Source organism: Harpia harpyja, chromosome 18, assembly GCF_026419915.1.
Source record: "Harpia harpyja isolate bHarHar1 chromosome 18, bHarHar1 primary haplotype, whole genome shotgun sequence".
Classification (NCBI taxonomy): Eukaryota; Metazoa; Chordata; class Aves; order Accipitriformes; family Accipitridae; genus Harpia; species Harpia harpyja.
Window position 1 is genome coordinate 1,113,016 of NC_068957.1, and position 21,924 is coordinate 1,134,939.

General features: G+C 53.4%; 1 protein-coding gene and 1 long non-coding RNA gene across 2 annotated transcripts; both read right to left on the bottom strand.

The window, feature by feature from the left end:
* Nucleotides 1–68: 68 nt before the first annotated feature.
* LOC128153650 (uncharacterized) lies at nt 69–6,676 on the bottom strand. Its single transcript, XR_008239046.1, has 3 exons — nt 6,201–6,676; nt 2,247–3,892; nt 69–408 (listed from the first exon to the last, which is right to left on the bottom strand). It is a non-coding gene; the product is annotated as an uncharacterized LOC128153650 (long non-coding RNA).
* Nucleotides 6,677–7,153: 477 nt separating this feature from the next.
* LOC128153649 (uncharacterized) lies at nt 7,154–20,844 on the bottom strand. The gene is made up of 7 exons (XM_052813144.1): nt 20,625–20,844; nt 16,588–16,650; nt 15,340–15,741; nt 10,989–11,390; nt 9,558–9,662; nt 8,791–8,834; nt 7,154–7,783 (listed from the first exon to the last, which is right to left on the bottom strand). The coding sequence occupies exons 1-7, from the start codon at nt 20,710–20,712 to the stop codon at nt 7,598–7,600; spliced, it is 1,290 nt and encodes a 429-aa protein (XP_052669104.1). The 5' UTR covers nt 20,713–20,844; the 3' UTR covers nt 7,154–7,597.
* Between the last annotated feature and the right edge of the window lie 1,080 nt (nt 20,845–21,924).

The following is a 21,924-nucleotide window of genomic DNA, read 5'->3' on the forward strand; positions in this document are numbered from 1 at the left end:
TGATCTGGAAGGTCTGGAATGTGCGGAAGAATTTCTTCTTGCAAGAAACGCCATGCTTTGAGAAAGGGCAGAGCAGAGACAATAAGCCGTGCCAAACTCTGCTTCTAGGAGAGGTTTCCTATTTCAATTCTTGCAGCAGTATCAACTACAGGTGATGTCCCAGTTCATTTTCAAGACCTGAGGACAGAAAATCCGTGGTCCCTTTCTTACAGCTCAGTCATCTTCCATCCTGTTCTTGGGAGAGGACCCCAGCTCCCTGAGCAGAGCAGAGGTTGAACTCATCCTCCAGCCCGCTTCTAGTGGTGGCCAGAGGCTCAGGCAGGCTCTGAAACACTTGTCCCACTGCAAGTAGATTTTTCCTCCGCCAAGGCAGATGTGGACTGGGATCATCCATGTCCCACAAGCTTTCTGGAAAGGGAATTTCAGTTTAAGGGAGAGACACTCCTGGGATCAGAGGACCACCTGGAGACCAAGTTTCATGCTCTAGCCTGAAGAAGAGAGGGATGAGAGACTTGGGAAGGTTTGAGCTCTGCCCCAGAGTATTGGGGAAAGCTTTCCTGCCCTGCCGAGCGCGGCTGGCCCCATCGGACTCCCATGGACCACCAAACCCCGAGCGAGATGGATGCTGGGACAGGACAGCTGTGTGTAAAGCATTAGGAAAAGGTGGGTGGATGTAGGCGTCATTGGATCCAGAGGCCCAGCACAGTTATACCCATCAGCTCCATCAGCCCCATCAGCCCCATCTGTGTGTCCCCTGCCAGCCAGGGAAAGCACCCAGCCTGCACCTCCCGCCTGCCAAAGCACGTCTGACCTGTATGCCATGGTCAGCCCGATGCTGACCTTGCCATCCCTTTTCCTATTTCTTGACCCTTTCTTTCTCTGCCTGTCTCCTTCTAAATAAATCTGCCTGTAATTACTTTTCCTCATTGGTCCTCATTTTGCTACATCCATCCGCAAATCTAGTATTCCTGACACCATTACCTAGACAATCTGAGCTTTAGCTGGTATTGCCAATTTGGTTTTACCTAGGCAATATTGGCCTTGCAAGTCTGCTCCCCAAGAGGTTCCCAGTGCTCCCCATGGTTATCTGAGAAGTTCAATTGTTTCTCATTTCCTTCACCTCGGCCACTGTGAAACCCAGCTGCACCTTGCACACCAGCTCTGAGTTTTGATGCTCCTCACGCTGTAATCTGTCACATCTGCCGATTTCAGTAGTTTCCTCTACCCTGGCCAGGTTGCTCAGCCCCAGCGGGCCAGACAGACGTTTTTGGACAGGAAGGACAATGACCTTTAAGACAAGTGGAGCTCACAACTAGCTCAGTACAAACTGTGTGCCAAGCAAGACTTTTTGCGTTGGTTTTTTTTTTTTTTTTTGTGTGTGTGTGTGTTAAGGGAGAGGCTGCTCTCACTCAGATTCTGCCTTCCACATTGTTTTGTGGCCAACTGTGCATTTTCATTTTTAATTTAACTTCTCTTTCTCCCCATGCCCAGCAGAGCGCAGGTTCTCTGTTCCCATCCACTTGGTTCCTCAACGCAGGGCCGGGTATTTGCGGGGTCGTATCACACGTCCGTTGGCGCCTTGTCATTGCAGCAAAGGGCTGCTGCATTCTGCATGCAGCTTACGCAAGCTTGGGATGTCTGAGAAGCTAAAAGCAACTGAAAGCTGTGCAAAGGCACGGGTGCGAGACACAAGCAGGAAAATGCAATTTGTGAAAAGGAGTAACAACTCTGTCCTTTCCCCAGGGACATTCCCTCCCCGGAGCAGCATGTTTCTTGGGTAGCCCTTGGCAGCTACAATGGATGCATCAACGTGCAACAGCAACATTTGGGGTGATCATTCACCTGAAGGCGTCTTCAGAAAGACACTGAAGCATGAAGGCTTTTGCTCTCCAGGCAGATATTTCATTTGCTTGCAGGAAGGATGAGCTGCCATAGATGAGTGTTGCCCACTCACCGCTTCCACCACGTCCCCATCATCCGTATCCACCTCTTCATTTAACTCCACAGAGTAATTTTTGTCAGTCAGGCCACTCTGGCCACATTAATCCTTCCAGGTTGCTGGAAGGAAACTTCAAAAACATATTCTCTGCTTAGTCTTAGATAAACTAAATGAAAAACCGAGGCAGGTTTCTGCTAGCACTTTACTCCTTTCACAAGTATTTTAAAAGCTTTTCTGGCACTTGCATTGCACCCTGCATCTTTTGAGGGGCTGGGAGAGACCAAACAGCAAATACAGCAGCACAAACCTGTAAATATTGGCTGCGAGGAAGAGTTTGCACACCTGCCGCTTCAGGCCAGTGCAGCTTATTGTGGTTGGAGAGAGAAAAGAAGAGCAGGCAACCATCAGCAGACACGAAACTCATGCCACAGGCTGTCTGAAAGCACAACCCCATGTCCTTCTCTCTTCTCACTCCCACGCTGCTGCAACCCCAAAGTCATGAAGGGACAATCGTCAGTCTCTGCTAAAAATCAGAAGTATGTGGATGAACAAGTAAATTGCATTTTGTGATCAACCTCGGCGTCCCTGTTGCAGACAGCGGTCAGTGACGCCTCTACCCCCAGCAGGACCAAGCCAGGGATGCAGCAAGCACATGCACGAAGCAGCTGATGGCTGCTCACCCCCTTCTGCGGTCCCCAGGCTGGAGGAGACAAACTGCCACCCCCCCTACAGTAAAGGACAAGGGGGAAAGACTCATGAGTCCTGCCCACAAAACTACTGATCTGGACAGTAGCGTGCTGAGGCAGTCTGGGCAAGGAGAGGGCTTTGCTGCGGCCAGTGTGCTCCTGGCCATCACCTATATTCATGTGGGTGGTCAGCGGAGATGTCTGTGCAGAACTTTGTGTATGGGGGGGTCCTGAAATTCCCCACCTGGGATTAAATGAGAGGAAAAAAGCAATCAGCAAAAAGGAGTCTGGTTCACCTGATCAGTCCCAGTGAAGAAGGTGTCATCTGGAGACCCAGCTCTGGGAAACCAGGGGACAGCGAGCTCTTCCAGCCTGCTCACGTGCAAAGAGGCACAGCTTGAAGCCTTGGCAGACAACTGTAATCTCGACTGTGCCACGTTCGTCACTTTAAATCAGCTCAGGTAGCCATGATATGCATCCCGTAGGCTCTGAGCAACCCCTGTACAAAGGACAACTGTGACACTTTTTCCCTCTAAACAAATAGTGTGGTCAGATCCCAGAACGACAGAAGAGCTGAGGTTGGCAGGTACCTCTGGAGATGAACTAGTCCAAGCCCCTGTTCACGCTGGGTCACCTAGAGCAGGTTGCCCAGGACCGTGTCTGGGTCCAGTTGGTCAGCCAGTTTTCAACCCATGGAACTGATAAATCCACTTATCTCGCTCATACTTTGTCAGCTTCTCTATGAGGATGCTATGGGAGATGGTATCAAAAACCTTACTAAAGTCAAGGTAGACAACACCCACTGCTCTCCCCTCGTCCACCAAGCCAGTCACCTCAGTGCAGAAGGCTCTCAGGTTGGTTAAGCAGGATTTCTCATAAATCCATGCTGACTCCTGATCACCTTCTAGTCCTTCGTGTGCTGGGAAATGGTTCCCAGGATTAGCTGCTCCATCACCTGCCCAGGGACTGAGATGCAGCTGACTGCCCTGTAGTTCCCTGGGTCTTCCTTCTTGCCCCTTTCTGAGGATAAGAGCTCTCCTCCAGTCTTCAGAAACCTCTTCCAGTTGCCACAACCTTTCAAAGATTATCAAGAGCGGTCTCACAGTGCTGTCAGCCAGCTCTCTCAGGACTTATGGGTGCATCCTCTCAGGGCCCACTGGCACGTCCAGTTTGCTTAAGTGCTGCCTAAGCTGATCGTCTCCTGCCGAGGGAGTCCTCCTTGCTGTGGACTTTCTCCAGGCCCTTGGATTGCTGAAGGCCAGTCTTACTGGTAAAAACTAAGGTGAAGAAGGCATTGGGTGCCTTGGTCATGTCCTTTGTCACCAGGTTCCCCACCCATTCAGCAGCAGTCTCAAAGGATGATATTCAGCCACATGGGGCTGGGGTGGATTGAAACGTGGAAGAATGAATTATGATGAGCAGCAAGGCCGTTGAGAGGACCAGTGAGCCACTTGAAGTCTTTAAAATACAAGGCTACTCGTATCCAGTGGGAGGAAGCTTTCTCTGAGATGCAGCCAGCGAGCACCTGAGCTCTGCAAGCACCGAGCCATTTGCAGCCACAAGGAAAGCCACGCTGGCCTTTGCGAGCTTCAAAGAGCAAGCAAAGAAGGGCCTGGGGGACAAAGCCATGCGAAGAAACTGCTCAGAGAAGGAAATGAAAAGGTGAAGACAGCTAATAAAGCTGTGACATGGGTTAGAGACAGGGACGGGCGACACAGCGTAGGCGAAGACCAAACGTCTCCTGTGGTGGGAGCTCAGGGTGAGCAAAGAGGTGGCGAGGAGAAGGTAGAAACAAGGACGCATGAGGGGCATCATGGAGCAAATGTGGCCAGCCTTGTGTCCTCTCACTTTTATTTTTTCTTCCCCATTAATTTCTGCAGTTTCCTCTCTGTTTTGCGTGCAGTGTGCTCTCCCTTCTGCAGAGGCGAGACCCTGGCTGCAACCTCGCAGGCACTCGGTCTCTGGGGATTCAAGAGGAGCTGCGGGCTTGCTGCAAGGACTTCACAGCTGCTCAGCTGCATGAGGCGAGCGTAGGGTCTGCTTTCTCCTCCCCCAGGCTAGACTTGCGGTCTACCAAAGAACTGCAGAGTTTCAACAGCATGATGCCACAAATGCAGTTATCCCGTTAGCATATCGGCCAGCATCGAGGGCAGGTCTAGGCAAGCCTCATGAGTGCAAACCTGCATGTAATTAGTGCTAATGCAGCATCTTGCCAGCCACCAGCAGACACTTGCCTCTCTCTGGAGGTGCATGGATCTCTTGCTACCCAGCTCAGCTGTCTGATGGGAAGAGCAGCCGCTGGTAGCAGGGATGCATGGGCTAAAGCAAATATACCAAAGCCTGGGAGCTCCAGAGCAGGCATGTAATAGCAGAGCCTGTTTTTCCTGGTTGACACATTTGGCAAATGACATGCACATTCCACAACTGACAAAAATTGAGTGCAAGCGGCACCTCACTTCCAGAATCAGGCGCTCAAGTTCCTCTTAAACCCTTCACTCCAAATCCTGGGCCTCCAGTCCAGCCAAAAGACAGCCTTCCCCCTAACCATGCCTGAGACAGGCTGAGCATGGCAGAAATTGAATTTTAGCTTGAAAAAAAGGGGAAAAAGAGCAAGCGAGTTTCCAGAAAGAAACTAAGCTCAGCCTTCCTGTTAAGCATGTTAAGGCAAAAATGAAAATTGCAGCTCTTCTGTGAAATGTCCAGGAAGCTGCTGCAATTGCCCTTTGACTCTAGATGAGCTCGCTCAGACCTCTCCGCTCCATGCCAGCGCCAGCTCACCCGGCCAGAGAAGGGCCAGCCCCATCGCACAGCTCTTTCCTGCCAGGGCAGCGCTCCTCACCCTCTACACCAGTGACTCCAGCCCCAGAGAGGTGTCTTTCAAAACCCGATGCTAGTTATTGACAGGGAATAAGCCTAAAGAGACAGCAGATTTCACCCCTGGGAAAAGGGTCATTCACAGAAGTGGCTCTAACGAGGTTGAGCGGGGTCAGTAAAACCACAAGAATCACATTATGCCTTCATGCTACGACTAATCAAGCCTCACATCAGCAGCCTGCTCAGCGTTAAGCCTTGTACAGCAAGCATTTCATATATGGAAACACACCAGCCCAGCAGGCAAATTTTGCTAGATAGCTCTGTTTTTCAAGTCCAATATAAAATCCATACTAAATTGACCTGCCAACTTGGCACAACAGCTCGGCAGCGGGTTAATCTCCCAGGTTGTGCTCCTTTATCTCTCTGGCCCATCACATGCCTATATATTTTCACACAGAACCACAGCAGCTGGTCTGTGTCAAACATACTCGGTTCCTCTTGCCCTCTACCTCACAACTTTACCAAAAAGCAGAAGGATAAAGCAAAACTCTGGAAACTTGCAAAACCTCACTTTCTGCTGTTTTCAGCCTATCTTAGGCATAATCTGATTGCCCAAGCATAACTTCATTCCAAGAGGGAAGCTCACCTAGCTGGTTGCTTAACCCAAATCCCATTTTTATACTCCCAGCAGCACACGAAGCGTCAAAAGTTTCCTTTAGCCAAACTCAGACTGTTAGAGAAGAGAGTCAGTCAAAGCTTACCTTGTTTCTATAGCTCAAGAAAACACTCAAACTGAGATCAGCCCACCTCGTAGGGGTACCACAGCTCCTGGAGTAACACCAAGACCCGAGTCTCACAGGGAGGGTTTAATCCCCCCCGTGAAGTGCAGGTCCACACTACAGACATCCAAACCAAACCAGCAGCTCACGATGTGTGCAGCGTCAAGGCAATGAGTTTTCTTCTCCCTCCGCAGGCATTCGGCACCATGTGGTACGAGGCAACCGGAGATACCACCTGGGTACCACTGTGCAAAGAGGACAACGCAGGGGTAGAGGAGATACAGGATGGTCTGTGCATGCCCTGCAACAGGTAAAAAGCTTTACTGCTGACTCACAGATCTGCAGAGGGTCAGGGCTTGCTCCTGCCTCTTGGTGTTATCTTCTGGGAAGCAGCGGCTCAGCCTGGGGTGTTTCCGTAAGCACAGCCCATGGGCCAGGCTCCCCAGAGGTGTTTTCTCCAGGAGACCAAGAGGTTATTCTGCTGACCCTTTCAACAGGCTCTGTGGCTGCTGGCAGGTGTTGAGGACCAGATCGGGGTCCTGAGCAGTCCTCCCTTGCCCTTGCACGCTCCCCAGGGATGGCGTTCCCAAAGACCTCCAGTAGTGGGGCAGAGACAGACCCCCAGCTCTGCCAAGAGGACTGTCAGTAAGGCAGTGACCATCTGTCTTTTAGCCTGAAGAGCGAAAGCCATATTTCCTGTGTACTTATTCGCCACTTCTTCACCTTTTTAGTACTTTCATCTATCCTGCTACTTAAGGCCTTCACATTAACAAGTGAAATCACTTGTACAGAAAGCCTCATCTCCTTGCACTTCAGAGGGGCATTTCAAAACAACAGAGGAACCTGTTGCCCTGGGATCCTGAGGTCAAGCAAATTTCATTGCAGGAAGAGTCTGTTCAATAATTACTTGGCATACTTATTAAAATAAGGACAACTTTTCAGGTCAAAGGATCTTCATATATTCTTTTAATATGACAAGATCATTGGTAGTGAACCTGGGACACAGGATTGAAATGTTTAATGCTCTCCACTACCTCTCAAATTAAGGTGAGTCTATGGAAGCAAGCTCCCCCCAGACAAACTGTTGATTTGCCATTGCCTTAAGCATCTTTCTCTTACACTGGGTGTCTTAGTTTCTCCTTGAGACTTCCTGAGAGTACAAAAACCAGCTCATCCCTCAAATTCAAGAGAGACTGCAGTTCAAGGCAAACTAATGCATTTCTGTACTCTCTCACTCCAAATCCTTTACAGGCTAGGGTCAGCGTGCGGAGCTGCTGGAGGGGGAGCACCGAGGGTGCAGCATCAGTGACACAAACATCCTCTTTGCTTTGAGGCACAGCTACTTTCTGCAAAGCTCCCGCTTGAGGCAGCTCCCACAGTCAAACCAGGAGATGGTAGAGTCCAGTGTCCTGTGGTGGTGGACCAGGAGAAGTTAAGGATGTGTACACGACCTCTGGTGTTGGTCTCTGTGGTGACTGTTGAAAGCTGTCTCCAATTCTGGCGTAAATGGTTGCCATGTCTGTCCCCACAGTGCTTTCCATGTGGGACTCCTCCATGCTTGAGACCTAGAGAAGGACAAAGAAAACACCAGAGACAAGAGTCTTCTCCAGAGGCTGTGTTGGGATCAAGAGGGGTCCAGAGCTACAACGAGGAGCTGGCAGCAGCAGGAGCTACAGATGGCTTTGCCCACAATAGCAGTGGGGGAACATTGGTCCCAGCTCCCTCACCCCATGGAGGCAAAACTGGCTCAGCCCATCAGGTACACTGGAGGGTGACATCTACTTTGCCCAAGGACACCTCAGACAAAACAGACACAGCCTGCAGAGCAGATGGGAGAGTTGATGGACATGGGAAACAGGGATGCAAACCTTTGCTGAAGTTTTGTCGTGGTTTCCAGACCAGAGAGCACAGGATGGGGAACCTACCCTTGACCTTGGCTATTTTCACCGGAAGAAAAATAACCACAACCCCCTCTTTGTGTGGAAACAACTGTAGGCTGGTAGGATCTGCAGGACATGCTCTCTGGAGTACTCCAGTACTTCTGGGACACCTGCTACCCCCATGGAGTCACCTTCCAGAGAAATTACTTGAGCCATCTTGCTCTCATGTCTCCTTCTTAGGTTTCTTTGCCTCTTCCTCTCTGCTTTATTTATTTTTCACAGGTCAAACTCTGTGTGAGATGAGTCCCCAGATCATCCACACCGCTCCCTGAAGAAATACTTTAACATAAATTCATGAGACTAGGAAGCAGGGAGGGGTGATTGCCTGCACATTTCTCTGCATTTAACCGTTCTGCATTTTCCTTGCTGCTGCTGGCCAAAGCTGTGCCGAGGCTCCTCAGCCATGCAGGTAAGGTTCATGTTGGTTTGGGGTCTGACCGGGAGGGAGGTGGAGGGGAAGTGTGCAGCTGGGGAAAGGGCAGGCACTTTGCAGCCTTGCCTTACAATAATGAACTAACTTCCTAATTTTATATCCAGCACCCGATTCTTGCAGCTCAGTACATCTTATTCAGCCAGTGGTTAGCAGTTACCCAGCTGCCTGTGCCCAAGAGCTTTCAGATTTTCCCCTGTACCTGCTGTTGTTTAATGATTCTCCTGTTCTGCTGCCGAGCTGCACCTAGGAAAAAGAGAGTTTTGTTATCTGGTAGGCATGCTGATGGTCTGCACCTTCCTCTCTCCCACCGCTGGAGAACCAGCATTTCTCTATTGGCACTTTCACTCACGGGGGTGATGTGGATTTTGTCTTTAAAATGGAGATTTCTGTAACTGCTTTCTCTAAGTGCAAGTGAAATCTCCCCCTTGGAAGAAAATGGCTTTGTTTCCTGACCAAGGCATTGTCAGGGATGAAGGTTTTGAAGATGTCACTGATGGAAGCTGTGGAGGTATGCACCTTGTTGGCTTATTTTAAAGTGGAAACACCCAAGGTATTCTCCCCAGCTGGAGTTTTAAAGCAACTACAACAGAATAGTCATGGCCACGCCTAGAGAATGCATTTCAGAGTCCATGAAATTGTACCTCTTTTACAGACTAGATATGTTGCAGTATCTTGATTCTGGTCGCAGCACCAAAAGGTGTGGGTTCTCCAGAAAACCACTGCAACAGACCTGTGCTGTCCTTCCACTTTAAGCTGCATTATGAACTTGAAATGCATTCAGCAACTCTTATGACTGGAAGGAGGTGGCACATTTGAGACGTGCTCTTACAGAAGGAGTAATTTTGGTGTGAAGAGCAGAACCCAGGCAACTCCTGAGCCCTCCACTACCTTCCACACCCAAGAATATGCCTGGGTGAGCTGGAGGATGCACCTGGAAGGGTAAAAAGCAGGATCAGACCCACTCACCCCAGTGCCGTATGCAGCAGAAGAGCAGGAACAGCAGAAGGATGGAGACTGAAGAACAAATTCCGATTACATAGTAACGGGTGGAGTCCGGCTTCTTGGGGTCTACTGTTTGAAAGAAAACAGGTAGTGTAAGTGCTTTCTAAACCAGTAATTGCAGTGGTTTCACCACATTTTCTAGAGCATTCCTGCTGATGCCAGCACTCTCCTTGGGATCAGAGAGCAGCACGAGGAGCTGGAGAGCAGCACTATGGACACAGAGGCCAAAGGAAATACTGCATCACAAAAAGCCCACCCACATCCACAGCTCAAGTATTAAAGGGTTTCCTTTCCCTTGTGGGAGGCTTCCCTGTCTGCACTGCCGTGAAGAGAGCTGGTGGCTTCACTACATGCTGAGGAGAGGCTCGCGTTTGGATGTCAGGCCAGAAAAAAAGTTCTCAGCCTGTTTAAGAGTATAAGGCATGTGCACATCTCACGGCACTGCCAGAGGGGATAGGGAAGGAGCTTGCCAGTCATAGCACAGAAGGCACAGACGTGCAGGTGCTACACACAATGATTTGTACTGAACTACACCAGATACTGCCACCGAAATTATTTCATGTACTTTGTACGTAGGGTGGCAGCAGAGGTGTGGAAGAGTCATTGGTACGAAGGAAGCGTGCTGTTTTGTGCCTTGAGAGATGGCAGAGATCCAGCAGAGGCGGCAAAACCCAGGGAGGCAATGGGGAATTTACTGACTGCAAAGTTAGATCTTCAGAACTGCTGTGTTCGCGGTGGAGAGTGATAAACTAGGCTAGGGAACAGCAAGACATAAACGCAGAAAGAGAGATGGGTGTGAGGCACATCATCGGGACTGCGTGGCAGTGTGAATAAACACGCCAGACTCAGGCAGGTTTAAAGAGGAGCCCATCCTGCCAAAGGGACCGAGGCTGCCAGCTTAACTGACTGCCCTGTGATACACACATCTTGCACCGGCATAAATAACAAACATTTGGTATACTTTTCTTAGTCCACGTGGCCACAGATTTATCCCCAACTGCCCTGTTCTCCCCAGTGAATACTGGATTTATTCCAGTACAGGACCCAAAGCCAATGCTTAGGTTTCTCAGCCCATCTCTCTTGTCCGTAGCCATTCACATTGGGCTGGCAAACGCAAGGCTGGCAAAAGAAAATTTTTCATGTAGAGACAACCATCTGCACAGGAAGCCCTTATACTGTGATTAAGCTGGCAGAGCGGGCCAGGACGGGTTTCCTGTCGTAAGAAGAAAAGACCTACAGCACCGTATAAGATATCCCTGGGAATCCTCTCTTTACCACAAAAGCTCATCCCTTTGGGAAGAGGGACAAATGCTCTGCCAGTGCCCGCACCTTCCTGCACATTTGGCCGGGGCAGGGCAGGAGAATTCTGCTGAGCACGCTCACGCTTACACTCACCTGGATGCTCAGGGGTGGAACGCTGCTCGGGCACAGTCAGGGTGATGTGCCAGGTTTGGTGTGGTGGTCTGAAGGTGACACTGTAAACTCCGCTGTCGCTGAGCCGCAGGTCTGACAGCAGCAGGGACCCGTTCATGGGGAAGAAGTTAGTGCGGCCACGGTACGTGGTGTGGTAGAAAGTTTGTGCAGAGCAGCTGCTGGGAGCTCCCCCGGCACCCAGGGAGCAGTTCAGCACCGAGCAGGTGACGAGCTCGTCCCGCATGTTACTGAAATACCAGACAATCTTCATTGGGAAACCAGGGGCACCGTCAAATCTGTAGGAGACGGGCAGGAGCACGGACTGACCCTCGGTGCCGTTGATCGAGTCCTGATGGATTTTGATGAGGACGCCCAGGTTTCCTCCTGCAGAGGAGGGGAAGGGGCAGATCAGGGACACTCTTTGCCCCGCGGCGCGAGAGCACGGGCTGGACGAGCTGCCCCGTCCCCTCTGCAAGCAGAGCCCCGAGCGGGCGTTCGCAGCACACCTCGCCCCACCACCCCCTTTGCGGCAGCTCCACGCACAGAAGCCGGCGCTCAGCAGCGTGCAGCTGCTGCACCCGGAGTTTTTTGGGGGGCGGCGGGTTTGATGGGGGAGCCGAGCTCTGGCAGCGACGGGCTCTGCCTCGCCGGGGCTTGCAGGAGGGCTCCAAACACCCGACACCCTCAGCGTTATTTGCCCCTCGGCCCCTCAGCACACCGCGCCGTTTCGCGGCCGGGTTTGCCTCGCTCCATCCCCACGCGAAGTGGCTCTCTGTCCTCGTGCCCTGATCGGAAAGGGGGAGGCGAAGGCACAGGAGCGATGCCGGCGTGGGTCCTCGGTGGCACGCGTCGTGGGGACGAGGGTCCCGGGGACCACCGGCGAGCCGTCCCCGCCGCCCGGCCAAGGATCCACGCTCCTCAGCGTTCCCCCTCCCCGGCACCCCTCTGCCGGGCTGCTCCATCCCCCGGGACCCCCAGCTCAGGCCAGACTCACCGAGGAGCAGCAGGAGGGAGCCGAGGCTCCGGCAGCTCCGGCCGCAGGACATCTCCTCCGAGCCCAGCAGAGGAACTGAACTGGGAGCTCTGGCCGGCCGGTCACCACGCCTCCGGCACGGGGTCGGACGCAGCGGGCTCTGCGCCGAGGCTGCTGGCGAGCATCTCCGAGCTGTCGCCTCGGCAGGGGAGGAAGTCGGTGACTCTTCCTCAGTCCCTGCGGGCTGCAGGGTTTGCTTGCGAGGGTGCGAGCCCGGGCTTTCTTCCTGTGGCTCTGCAGTCGCAGCTGGCGGGCTGCTGCGACTGCTGGCGGAGGGACCCGGGGAAGAGGGACGGGGGGTCCCGGCCGGGCAGCAGGCCAGCTTGGCCCGCGGGGGTCCCAGAAAGAGCCGGCTCCGCTCCCGTGCCCTGCTCGCTGCTGGTCCTCAGCCAGGCGAAAGCCTTTGCCGCGCTCCCAGCCAGCGGTGCAAATGCGCCGGTGGAGATGCCTAATCTCTCCCTGGGCGGGCAGGCAGGGCTGCAGGCAGGGCTGCAGGCAGAGGCGAGGGGAGGCTGCAGGGCTGCAGAGAGGGAAGCCCTGCTTCTCCCCGAGGGAGCGGGGCTCAGGGAAGCCCGGACGGGGCAGCGCTTGTGCCGGGGAGCTGCTGGTGTGGATGTGGGGACCCGAGCCTTGGGAGGAGGAGGAGGAGGAGGAGGAGGAGTGGGAGCTGCAAACCTGGGAGCGAGGGGACAGCTCTGACCCAGGGAGCCAGCACCAGCCCCCCATGCCAGCTCCTCGGGGCCGCACTTCTGCTCAACGCCTGCTGCCGGTTCCACTCCCCAAATTAACGCCTGCCAGCATCCCATTAGCAAGGGAGGGAGCAAGGCCACGGGTCTGGGTCCTCTCGCACACAGCCACCCCCTCCAAGAGGCAGCCGGAGCCCCGTCCATCTATTTTAACTTTGTCACAGTGGTTGCTGTTCAGAGCCGACTACAGCTTCGTGGCCGCAACAGCAGGACGTGGCTCAGCGCCGGGGGAGCACGGCCACGGTGGGGACAGGGCTATGAACCTCATCTGCAACACCACCGCAAGACACGCATGGGGTCACCTCCTCCGACCTGGACACGCTCGGTGGAAACCCCAGCATGGTTTACAGCGCACCGACAATGCCGAGGGGGGCCCACACGCCCGCCCCTTCACCCTGAGGGAAGGATCGGCAAACACCCTGCAAAAGCAGCCTCTGGTTCCCAGCAGCCCCACGCTGAGGTGCCTTGCCCCCCTTGGGCTTGCCAGAAGCTTTGGAAGATTCTCTCCCCTCTTGCCTGGCTGCTGGAAGAGCCCAAAGCGATGCTGCAGATGCAGCCTCGGCTGCTGTGGGGAAGAGGCTGCTGGAGGAAGGGGTGCTGGTTTGACCGGAGAGGGGGTGTTGAATGGGGAGAGGGGTGTCTGAGAGTGGTGGGTGGGGGGCCGGGGTCCCTCCACTGCGTGCCCACGGGCAGGTTGAGGTGGCTGCTGCTGCTGCTGTTTGGGGCTGTGTGGGACCCTGCATCGAGTGGGGCAGCCCTGGGTGAAGCACGTGCCACCTCTCACCGAGGAAAGATGTGCCAGTGACGTCGGGCCACTGGGAAACCATTTTAGACTGGGGAAACTATGGGCCTCTGCCTCATCAGCGGGCACGTCCTGGGCACGTTTGCTCGTGCGAAGTGAGCGGGATGTGCTGCAGACACAAAGCACGTTTGCTTTGCAGGAGGACGGTTGCCGCGTTCCCTGGCCCCCGGGACCATTACACCAGCAAGGCAAAAAGCGGCATGGGTGACACAAGGAAAACAAGGCTCAGGAAAGGGTTTGGCACGTTTATCCTGCGCAGGCATTGCCTTTAAGGGTGCTGCCCCGAGCCGCAGCACTTCCTTCGGGTACCACCTCCGGCTGCTGTCGCACATTGGCCCTCTTCTCCCGAGCAGCGCCCAAAAGCTTCAAAAAGCGGCATCACTGCGGCTGCGGAGCTGCTCCGTGCTGCAGCCGACTCTGCCAGCTCTCGGTCCCTGGGACTGAGCGGGATGCCGTGTTTGATGCCTCCCAGGAGTTTGGCTGTGGGCACAAAGCAGAAGTTACCCAAAACTGTCAGGCTGCAGCCGTGACAGAAAAGACCGGGGCTGACCACATCCCTTGTCCTACGGATCCGCTGCGCCTTCCCGGCGCCGCTCGCCCGTGGGTCACGGCCGTGCGACGGGTCTGCTCCCGGGAGCAGCGTCACCAAGGGGAAATCACCTCCGTGGCACGGAGCCCGGCTGCCCCCAGCCCCTGTGGAGGAGCCAGCTCCATCCCTGGCATTTCTGGCCTTCCCCTGGGAGCCCAGAGCCTAAGGCACCTCACCCGGAGAGCTGTGCGCTCACCCTGTGCCATCGGAGGTGGAAGAAGAGCTGCAGGAAGAGCAGGATGAAGCAGTAGCAGCCTCCGAAGACATAGCAAGGGATGCGAGCGGCAGTGCCTCCTTCACCCAGCTCGGTGCCTGCGGTAGGAGAGATGGAGAGCTGCTGGGCACGCTTCGCCGCTGAGCTTGCTTCGCGTCTGACGCCCGACGTCGGCAGCTGCCTGCACTGCTGCTGGACGAGGAGACGAACCCTGCTCCGAGACCCCAATGCACGCCCCGCGTTCCTTTCTGCTGCGCATCTCCCGGGGTTCTTACCTCGCCCGGGTGCCCGCAGGACACCTCTGGGGGGGTACAGTGCTGTCCCCAAGCTTCCTCCTGTCCCGTGCAGAGGAGCTGAGGGCCCGCAGGGCCTCCCAGAGCCAGCGTGCAGCCCCGCGTCCCTTCCCGAGCACAGCATGAACCGCAGGCACCTTCCCAGGAGGTGTCCTGCAACTCACCATCCCTCTGCCTGCCGTTGCAGGGTCCTCCTCCTTCTCCTCCTGCTGCTGCTGCTGCTGGGAAGACCGAGCTCTGCTGCTTGCCCTGCACATCTGGGAATGCCGATGCTGTAAGATGCTTCCCATCACCTCTGATTTTCAGGGAAACAGCAGAGAGGACCCTGACCTGGTCCATCCCGTAAAACAAAGCTCCCGGTTCTAGCCCGGGAGCTGTGCTGATCGCAGCCCTTCGGCATCAAAGATTACTTCTTACGAGACGAGGTATGGGAATATGAACCCCCCGTCGCCCCAAACACGCCACCCCTGACCAGGGCCCCCCAGAAGGTCTCCTCTTGATGGTGACGAGCGTGCTGAGATAGGGTTGGTGGACAGAAAGGGAGGACAGGCTGGCAAGGCTGGTCCATAAGCCCGGGCTCCTCTCCTATCTCCCAAGCCCATTTGTGGGACTTGTCGGGCTCAGGCGCAGGGTTGCGACCTTACACTTACACTCACCTGGATGCTCAGGGGTGGAACGCTGCTCGTGGATGGTCAGGGTGATGTGCCAGGTTTGGTGTGGTGGTCTGAAGGTGACACTGTAAACTCCGCTGTCGTTGAGCCGCAGGTCTGACAGCAGCAGGGACCCGTTCTTGGGGAAGAACTTAGTGCGGCCACGGTACGTGGTGTGGTAGAAAGTTTGTGCAGAGCAGCTGCTGGGAGCTCCCCCGGCACCCAGGGAGCCGTTCAGCACCGAGCAGGTGACGAGCTCGTCCCGCATGTTACTGAAATACCAGACAATCTTCATTGGGAAACCAGGGGCACCGTCAAATCTGTAGGAGACGGGCAGGAGCACGGACTGACCCTCGGTGCCGTTGATCGAGTCCTGATGGATTTTGATGAGGACGCCCAGGTTTCCTCCTGCAGAGGAGGGGAAGGGGCAGATCAGGGACACTCTTTGCCCTGCGGCGCGAGAGCACGGGCTGGACGAGCTGCCCCGTCCCCTCTGCAAGCAGAGCCCCGAGCGGGCGTTCGCAGCACACCTCGCCCCACCACCCCCTTTGCGGCAGCTCCACGCACAGAAGCCGGCACTCAGCAGCGTGCAGCTGCTGCACCCAGAGTTTTTTGGGGGGCGGCGGGTTTGATGGGGGAGCCGAGCTCTGGCAGCGACGGGCTCTGCCTCGCCGGGGCTTGCAGGGAACTGCATGGGCTGAGAAACACCAGTTAATCAACCCAAGAAAGAATTTTTCTTCCCTTCCAGGAATGGGCACACCCAGGGGTTGGACCACCTGTTGCCATTGCACATTCAGGGTTAAATCCACGATTTCCAACCCACATCTAAAACCAGCAAAAGCCTTTTCACATGTGTATTATCATCTCATAGATGAAAGCAGAAGAGATCTTCTGAAGTTACAGCCATCCTGCTGTTACCACCCTTCATGGGTTGTCCAGAGATTACCAGTGGTAAAAACACGGCACTGATACAGCAGTAGAAGCAGTGAACAGGAGCACAGTGAACGGCTGTGCTGGGTCCAGCTGGACCACTGCCTTCTCGGGGGTGGCTTTGGGAGATGCTTGGCAGTGATTATATGAACCATGTCGTGACAATTCCGCCCCCCAACCCCAAATTTGTAGCCTTCTGTGGTTCAGGAGGGCACTTCATGGTCACCACCAGCTGCTTCCCCTTATTGTATCAGCTCAGCATTATCTCAGTCCCAGCTTTTACATCCCCCAACTCGCTTTCTGCCTGTCCCATCCCAGACTTACCGACGAGCATCAGGATGGAGCAGAGGGTGCAGCATCCCTGCAGAAAGCTCATGTCTTGCTTGCCTGGGGGATGCAGCAAAGGCACAACCGTGAGAATCTGAGCATTTGTGCTGACCTAAAAATTTGCGTGAAGACGTGTCTTGGGTAGGACGTCAGTGGCCAGCAGCTCTGGGCCATTGACGTTTAACCACTTGAGACAGCCCTGGTGAAGTCTGGCTGCACATTGGTGCCTTTGCAGTATCTCTTCAGCTCAAAAGGATCATACCTGCTGTCAGGACACCCAAGGACTAGGGTGGTGGGGTGCAGCCAGCCCCGGGGAGGGCTCAGGGAGGTGCTGGAGGGATGAGGGCACATCAGAAGTCTCCAGCGGGGGGGCCGGAGAGTTGGTGTCAAAGCAGGTGGGTGAACAGGAGGGGAGGCAGTGACATTTCAGGAGGTCAGTGAAGAAGCTGCAGAGGATAGTGATGGACAGGGAAAAAGCAGCGGTTTCTGGAGGGCAGGAAAAAAAACCTATAAGGATTTGGGAACAAGGGAAAATTTGAGAGGATGGCATTTTACTCAATGGTTTTGCCTCTTTCCCCGAGGCTGCTCTCCTTCCCAAGACACCCTCCAGTCTGCCCCCCATGGCCCCAGGTACAGGGCACCCATTCCAGTCCCCTCCACGTGCAACTAGTCCCTTCCAACTCTTGTCTTGCCTTCCCCTTCTCTGCCAGCTCTGCCTGAGACCAGGGCTAGCTTGGGCTCTGGGTTGGTGCTGCAGCATCTCCAGCTGTCTTCTCTCTCACCCCAAAATCTAAACAAAAGCCTGCTCCATGAATGCACAGCTGAGATGTATAAAAGGAAAAGCAACTTGACTGAAGCTTTCAGATGTTATTGCTCGTTTTCGTAGTGAGCTTAGAGCTGGGAAACACCATCTGAATATATATGTTTGTACAGGGCATTGCTTTTTAAGTGAATGTAAATCATATTGGTGTTCAATAATCAAGCTTTACATTAAGGGGAGCTGAACCAGGTGGGTTTCCTGAGCACAGGCAATGGTCCTGGTCTGCTAAAGCCAAAGTGGGTCCCATTCCCAAGCACAGGCAGCAATGGGACAGAGCATGTACCCCAGCACAGGCAGGCACTCTCCATACAGCCAACAAGCAGCGCTTTCACCGGCACCCCCATACCCCCACACAGCACTTACAGGGACATGAAGGATGCGAAGGGCCTGATCCTGCTCTTATTCTCCAGCTGATGGGGCTCACAGCTCACTCGCAGGTCTCACACTTGTTCACATTACACAAACATCCCTCCAGCAGCTGGCCCAGACCCATGTCCTCCCCCGCACTCAGCCCCAGACCTGCTGTCCCTCTCGTACATGGTCCCAGACCCCTTGTCCTATTCACCAGCCAGTCTGGCTTCAGGTCTGCTATGGGATCCGGTACAAGCACAGACTAGAGAGCACACTTGTAGAGAAAATAGGTGGGAACTGTCCCTTTTATCCCCCCTCCTCTTTACTTTGCCATGCTTGTTCTTCTCCCTTGACTCCTAAATAAACCCACCCTTAATTGCTTTTCACCCCATTGCTCCCAGTTTTGCTACATCCACACCCAAATTCAATGTTTCCAATACCATTACATAGGCAATCTGCTATTCCCAATTAGGCACCAAGCCTTGCAAGACTCTACAAGTTTTGCTAACGTCCCTCTTCAGTTATAGGAGAAGTTTCTTACGTTACAGTAACATAATGTCTTGGAGGCAAGTGATTACATAGTTCAGAACTTTTACTGCCGTGATTTTAAAGAGGATTTGTCCTCTAAGGTCACTGTCACAGATTTGCACCCAGCTAGGATCACTACTAAACAAGGGATTTATTAGCTTGAAAGTTCGGAGAGGATAATGCCAGGAGTGAGGCAGGCACAAAGCACCCAGTGTTTGTATACCCCCAATTAGATCAAGGTTTGAGCTAGGACTCTTGCTTTACATGTAAACACTCAAAAATGTATTCTCAGCAGCCAGCTCAGCCTTATTCCAGTGGTCAGTAAGGTATTACACAGCCATCTCTGTGTCAGAGTAATTTCTTGCTATCACAGCACATTCATGGTCCTGACCTTCTTTCATAAGCTGTAGCTCTGGAAGTTGTGGGGTTTTGGTTTTTTATATAAAAAAACCCTATTAGTATTTGATGGTTCCAGAAAATACTGGAAGCAGGTACTCCCCCTCTCTCAGCGCAGGAGCAGAAGTGTTAGCAGCACTTCTGAAGCCTGTGAAAGCTTCAGAACTTGCCTTTAACTGATTTTAGTTGATTTTGTCTCGAAGTTTTCTTGGAGATCTCCTTAGCTGCAGAAGCATGAAGTGGTGTGACTATGAAGGCTTCAGTTTGCCAAGAAACCCAGCCCAAGGAGCTCTGAAGGATGAAGCGACGGACAGGTGGAAGCTTTGCCCTCCCTCTCTCCCTGAAAAGTGTCCCCTTACTTTCCAAAGCCCCCCCCAACCTCATGAGGTGCATCACAAAATTCAAGTTTGCTTTGCAAAAGCCGTGTGACATCCTAATCCTGAGCACAGCGCTCAGCAGCGTCCATTACCTCTAGCCTGGTTTGGACTGACAGACGTAACAGTCGTGTTGCAGAAGTCCTCGATCACTTCTAAAAGCCTTTCTCTGCTTGAGTGGCTCTGCTTTGCCATGAGACGGCACCTCTTTGGGGAGAACAGCCGGAATTTAGGGGCAGATCTCAGCCTTCTGCAGCTGCCCACAGCCACCGACATTCACCTAAAAAGTCTTTCAGAAATGGAGTTTGCAACTGCAGCGGATGAGCTCATCCTCACCTCCCTCACCCACAGCAGTCTCCCAAGAGGCAGGAGGTCCCTTCCCTGGTACTTTTCTAGTGTTGACACAAACATCCTGCCTACCTTTCACAGCATGGTAGTCATTTCTAAAAATAAAGTTATATGTGGTTTTGTTTTTTTTTTTTTTATGGGCTGCGTGCATGCTCAGGAATTGATGTAGCCCAACACCACTAAGCACCCACTGCAGAAATACCTGAGCATCCATTTCCACATGACCCACCTGCCCGTCCTGGCAGCTGTGGGACCTTTCCTTTGGTCTGGAGGCTCCTATGCCACGTGCACACTGTCATGCAAAGGCTATTTTAGAGCCATGAGCGATGCCAGTGCAGGAGGCGAGAGTACCAGAGCTGCAAAATAGGCTCAGTGTTACAAAAGCAGCATTACCTGTCTGAAGCGTGGGAAACCTCCACCTCACACTAAGACAGGGACCGCGCAGAGCGCCGGTGGCAAAGACAGGACAAGGCTCATTAGCAAGCGAAAAGTTGGGAATTTAAGAATTCCTCCATCTACAGCACAGCTTGAGAAGCCACACTGTAATAAGGCTCTGCAAAGCACCAAGAGTAATAAATGGGGATTAAAAGTGCATAAATGGTAAAAATATGACTATTTACAGCAGCCTCCGTGACACGCTTGAACTGCCAGGCTTCACGGCAGAGCCCATTGCGCATGGGCGAGCGAGACACATCCCAGCTCCCACCCCCTCCTTCCTGCCCGTGGGGTGGCCGGGGCCATCGTCACCCCAATTACCGCTGCCTCCACCCGCATCGCTGGGGGAAAGACGCCTACGTGTGGCTAGGTGACGCGCCTGGTTTGGGTTTGCCGTCTGAAGGTGACACCGAACCCCCCCACGCTGTCGGTGAGCGGCAGCAGGGACCCATTCTCAGGAAAGAGCTGAGCACGGCCAAATTCAATACATCTTTTCTCCAGCTGAGGTAAACTACCATTTCTCTAGTATCTAAAGACAAATGCCAGTTAGGTCCTCAGTTTCATGAAAGCACAGCAGAAAAGGTCTCTTCCTACCACAACCCCACTGGAGATGCCTCCTTTCACACCCCCAGGACCCAGAAATAAACCCCAAACCACAAGTCACAAGTGCTGCAGAGAGTCAGCTCCAAACTGAGCCAGCCTGGATACCGTCCCCTTCTCTTGACCCAGCTCGGGCACCCTTTGGTCCCACAGTCCTGTAGCTCAGACCCTCCTGGACTTACCAGGCAAGAGCAGGATGGGACAAGCAACCGGGACCGTGGGGAAGTGCCCGTGTCTGCTGGCCCAAGGACATGGCCAAGCCATGACCATGAGGATGGAAGCTGCTGGTCATGGATCTCCACAGGGCATGGGAAGGAGCTGGGAGCCATCACTGGCTATTTTCCTCTCTCAGGATGGAGACTCGCAGCTCAGGGGACAGCAGGGCGAGGTGGGCAGAACAACCCCTTGGGGGGTCTGTTGGATTTTCTCTATGGGTCTGTTGGATTTTCCCTACACAGGGAAGCTGAAGGTCTCCAAAAGGCAACCGCAGCCCAGGGATGAGTTACCAACCCAGTGCCCTGGTCCCTGCAGGTCAGAGAGGAGCAGTCCAAAACCAGGCAGGACTCAGGATCTTCTTTTGCCCCCCAAAACCAGAGTTTGAGTAGACGAGCACATTTTCTCCATAAATAAGAACTGCAGTATTACACTGGCTGGGGAAGAACTCCTTCCTTTTTCAGTACTTCTTCTTTTTCTGGCCCTTTTGCAGCTACAGATACGAAATACATCCAGTTTGTCTCTGCCAGCACGTAACAGGAATAGCACATGGGAGTTGTCTTCTCTCTTTGAAGTATCCTGAAATTGCTCTAAGGATATTTGTTCCGATGGTGGTGGGGAAGCAAGGACCCACTGAAAGGGCTTTGCAGACCACAGATGTCATCACCAGCCCATTGCCATGGGCAATGGCACATCATCAGTCAAGAGACACCAGGAAAATAATAGAGTCCGTTTTCACAGCCAAAGTGCCATGCATTTGGCATCACATGCTTTCAGGTAATGCCTCTTATTAAGAAATCCCATAGATGTGTCTTTCCCAGGTTAGTTTTGGGATTGCCATAAGACTCCCTCCTCCTCCTCTGGTCAGGATGAGCCTCCAGCCCTGTGCATGTACCAGCCAGCATCTCCAGACTTGTGCTTTAGGGGAAAATGGGGGGGGGGGGGGGGGAAAGCACTGCTTTACTCAGGTTGATGGTTTGGTGACAGCAGCATTTCATGGACAAACTCATCTTCTGTGGTTAGGTCTCAAAAAGGGCAGAGCAAAGCAGGACTTGCCTTCGCCCAGCCCCAGGCAGTGTGTGCGCAGGGCTCTGTGCCCACGCTCCTATTGCCACAGTTTCCTCTTTGAGAGGGTTAAAGCACCTAAATCAAAACCCTTAAAGAGTTACAAGCCTAAAGAAATTGAAGTCTAATCTAAGTATAGCTGAGAAATACTCAAGCTAAAGGAAAAAATTACTATTCCACCATGATCACTTTGTATTTCAATAT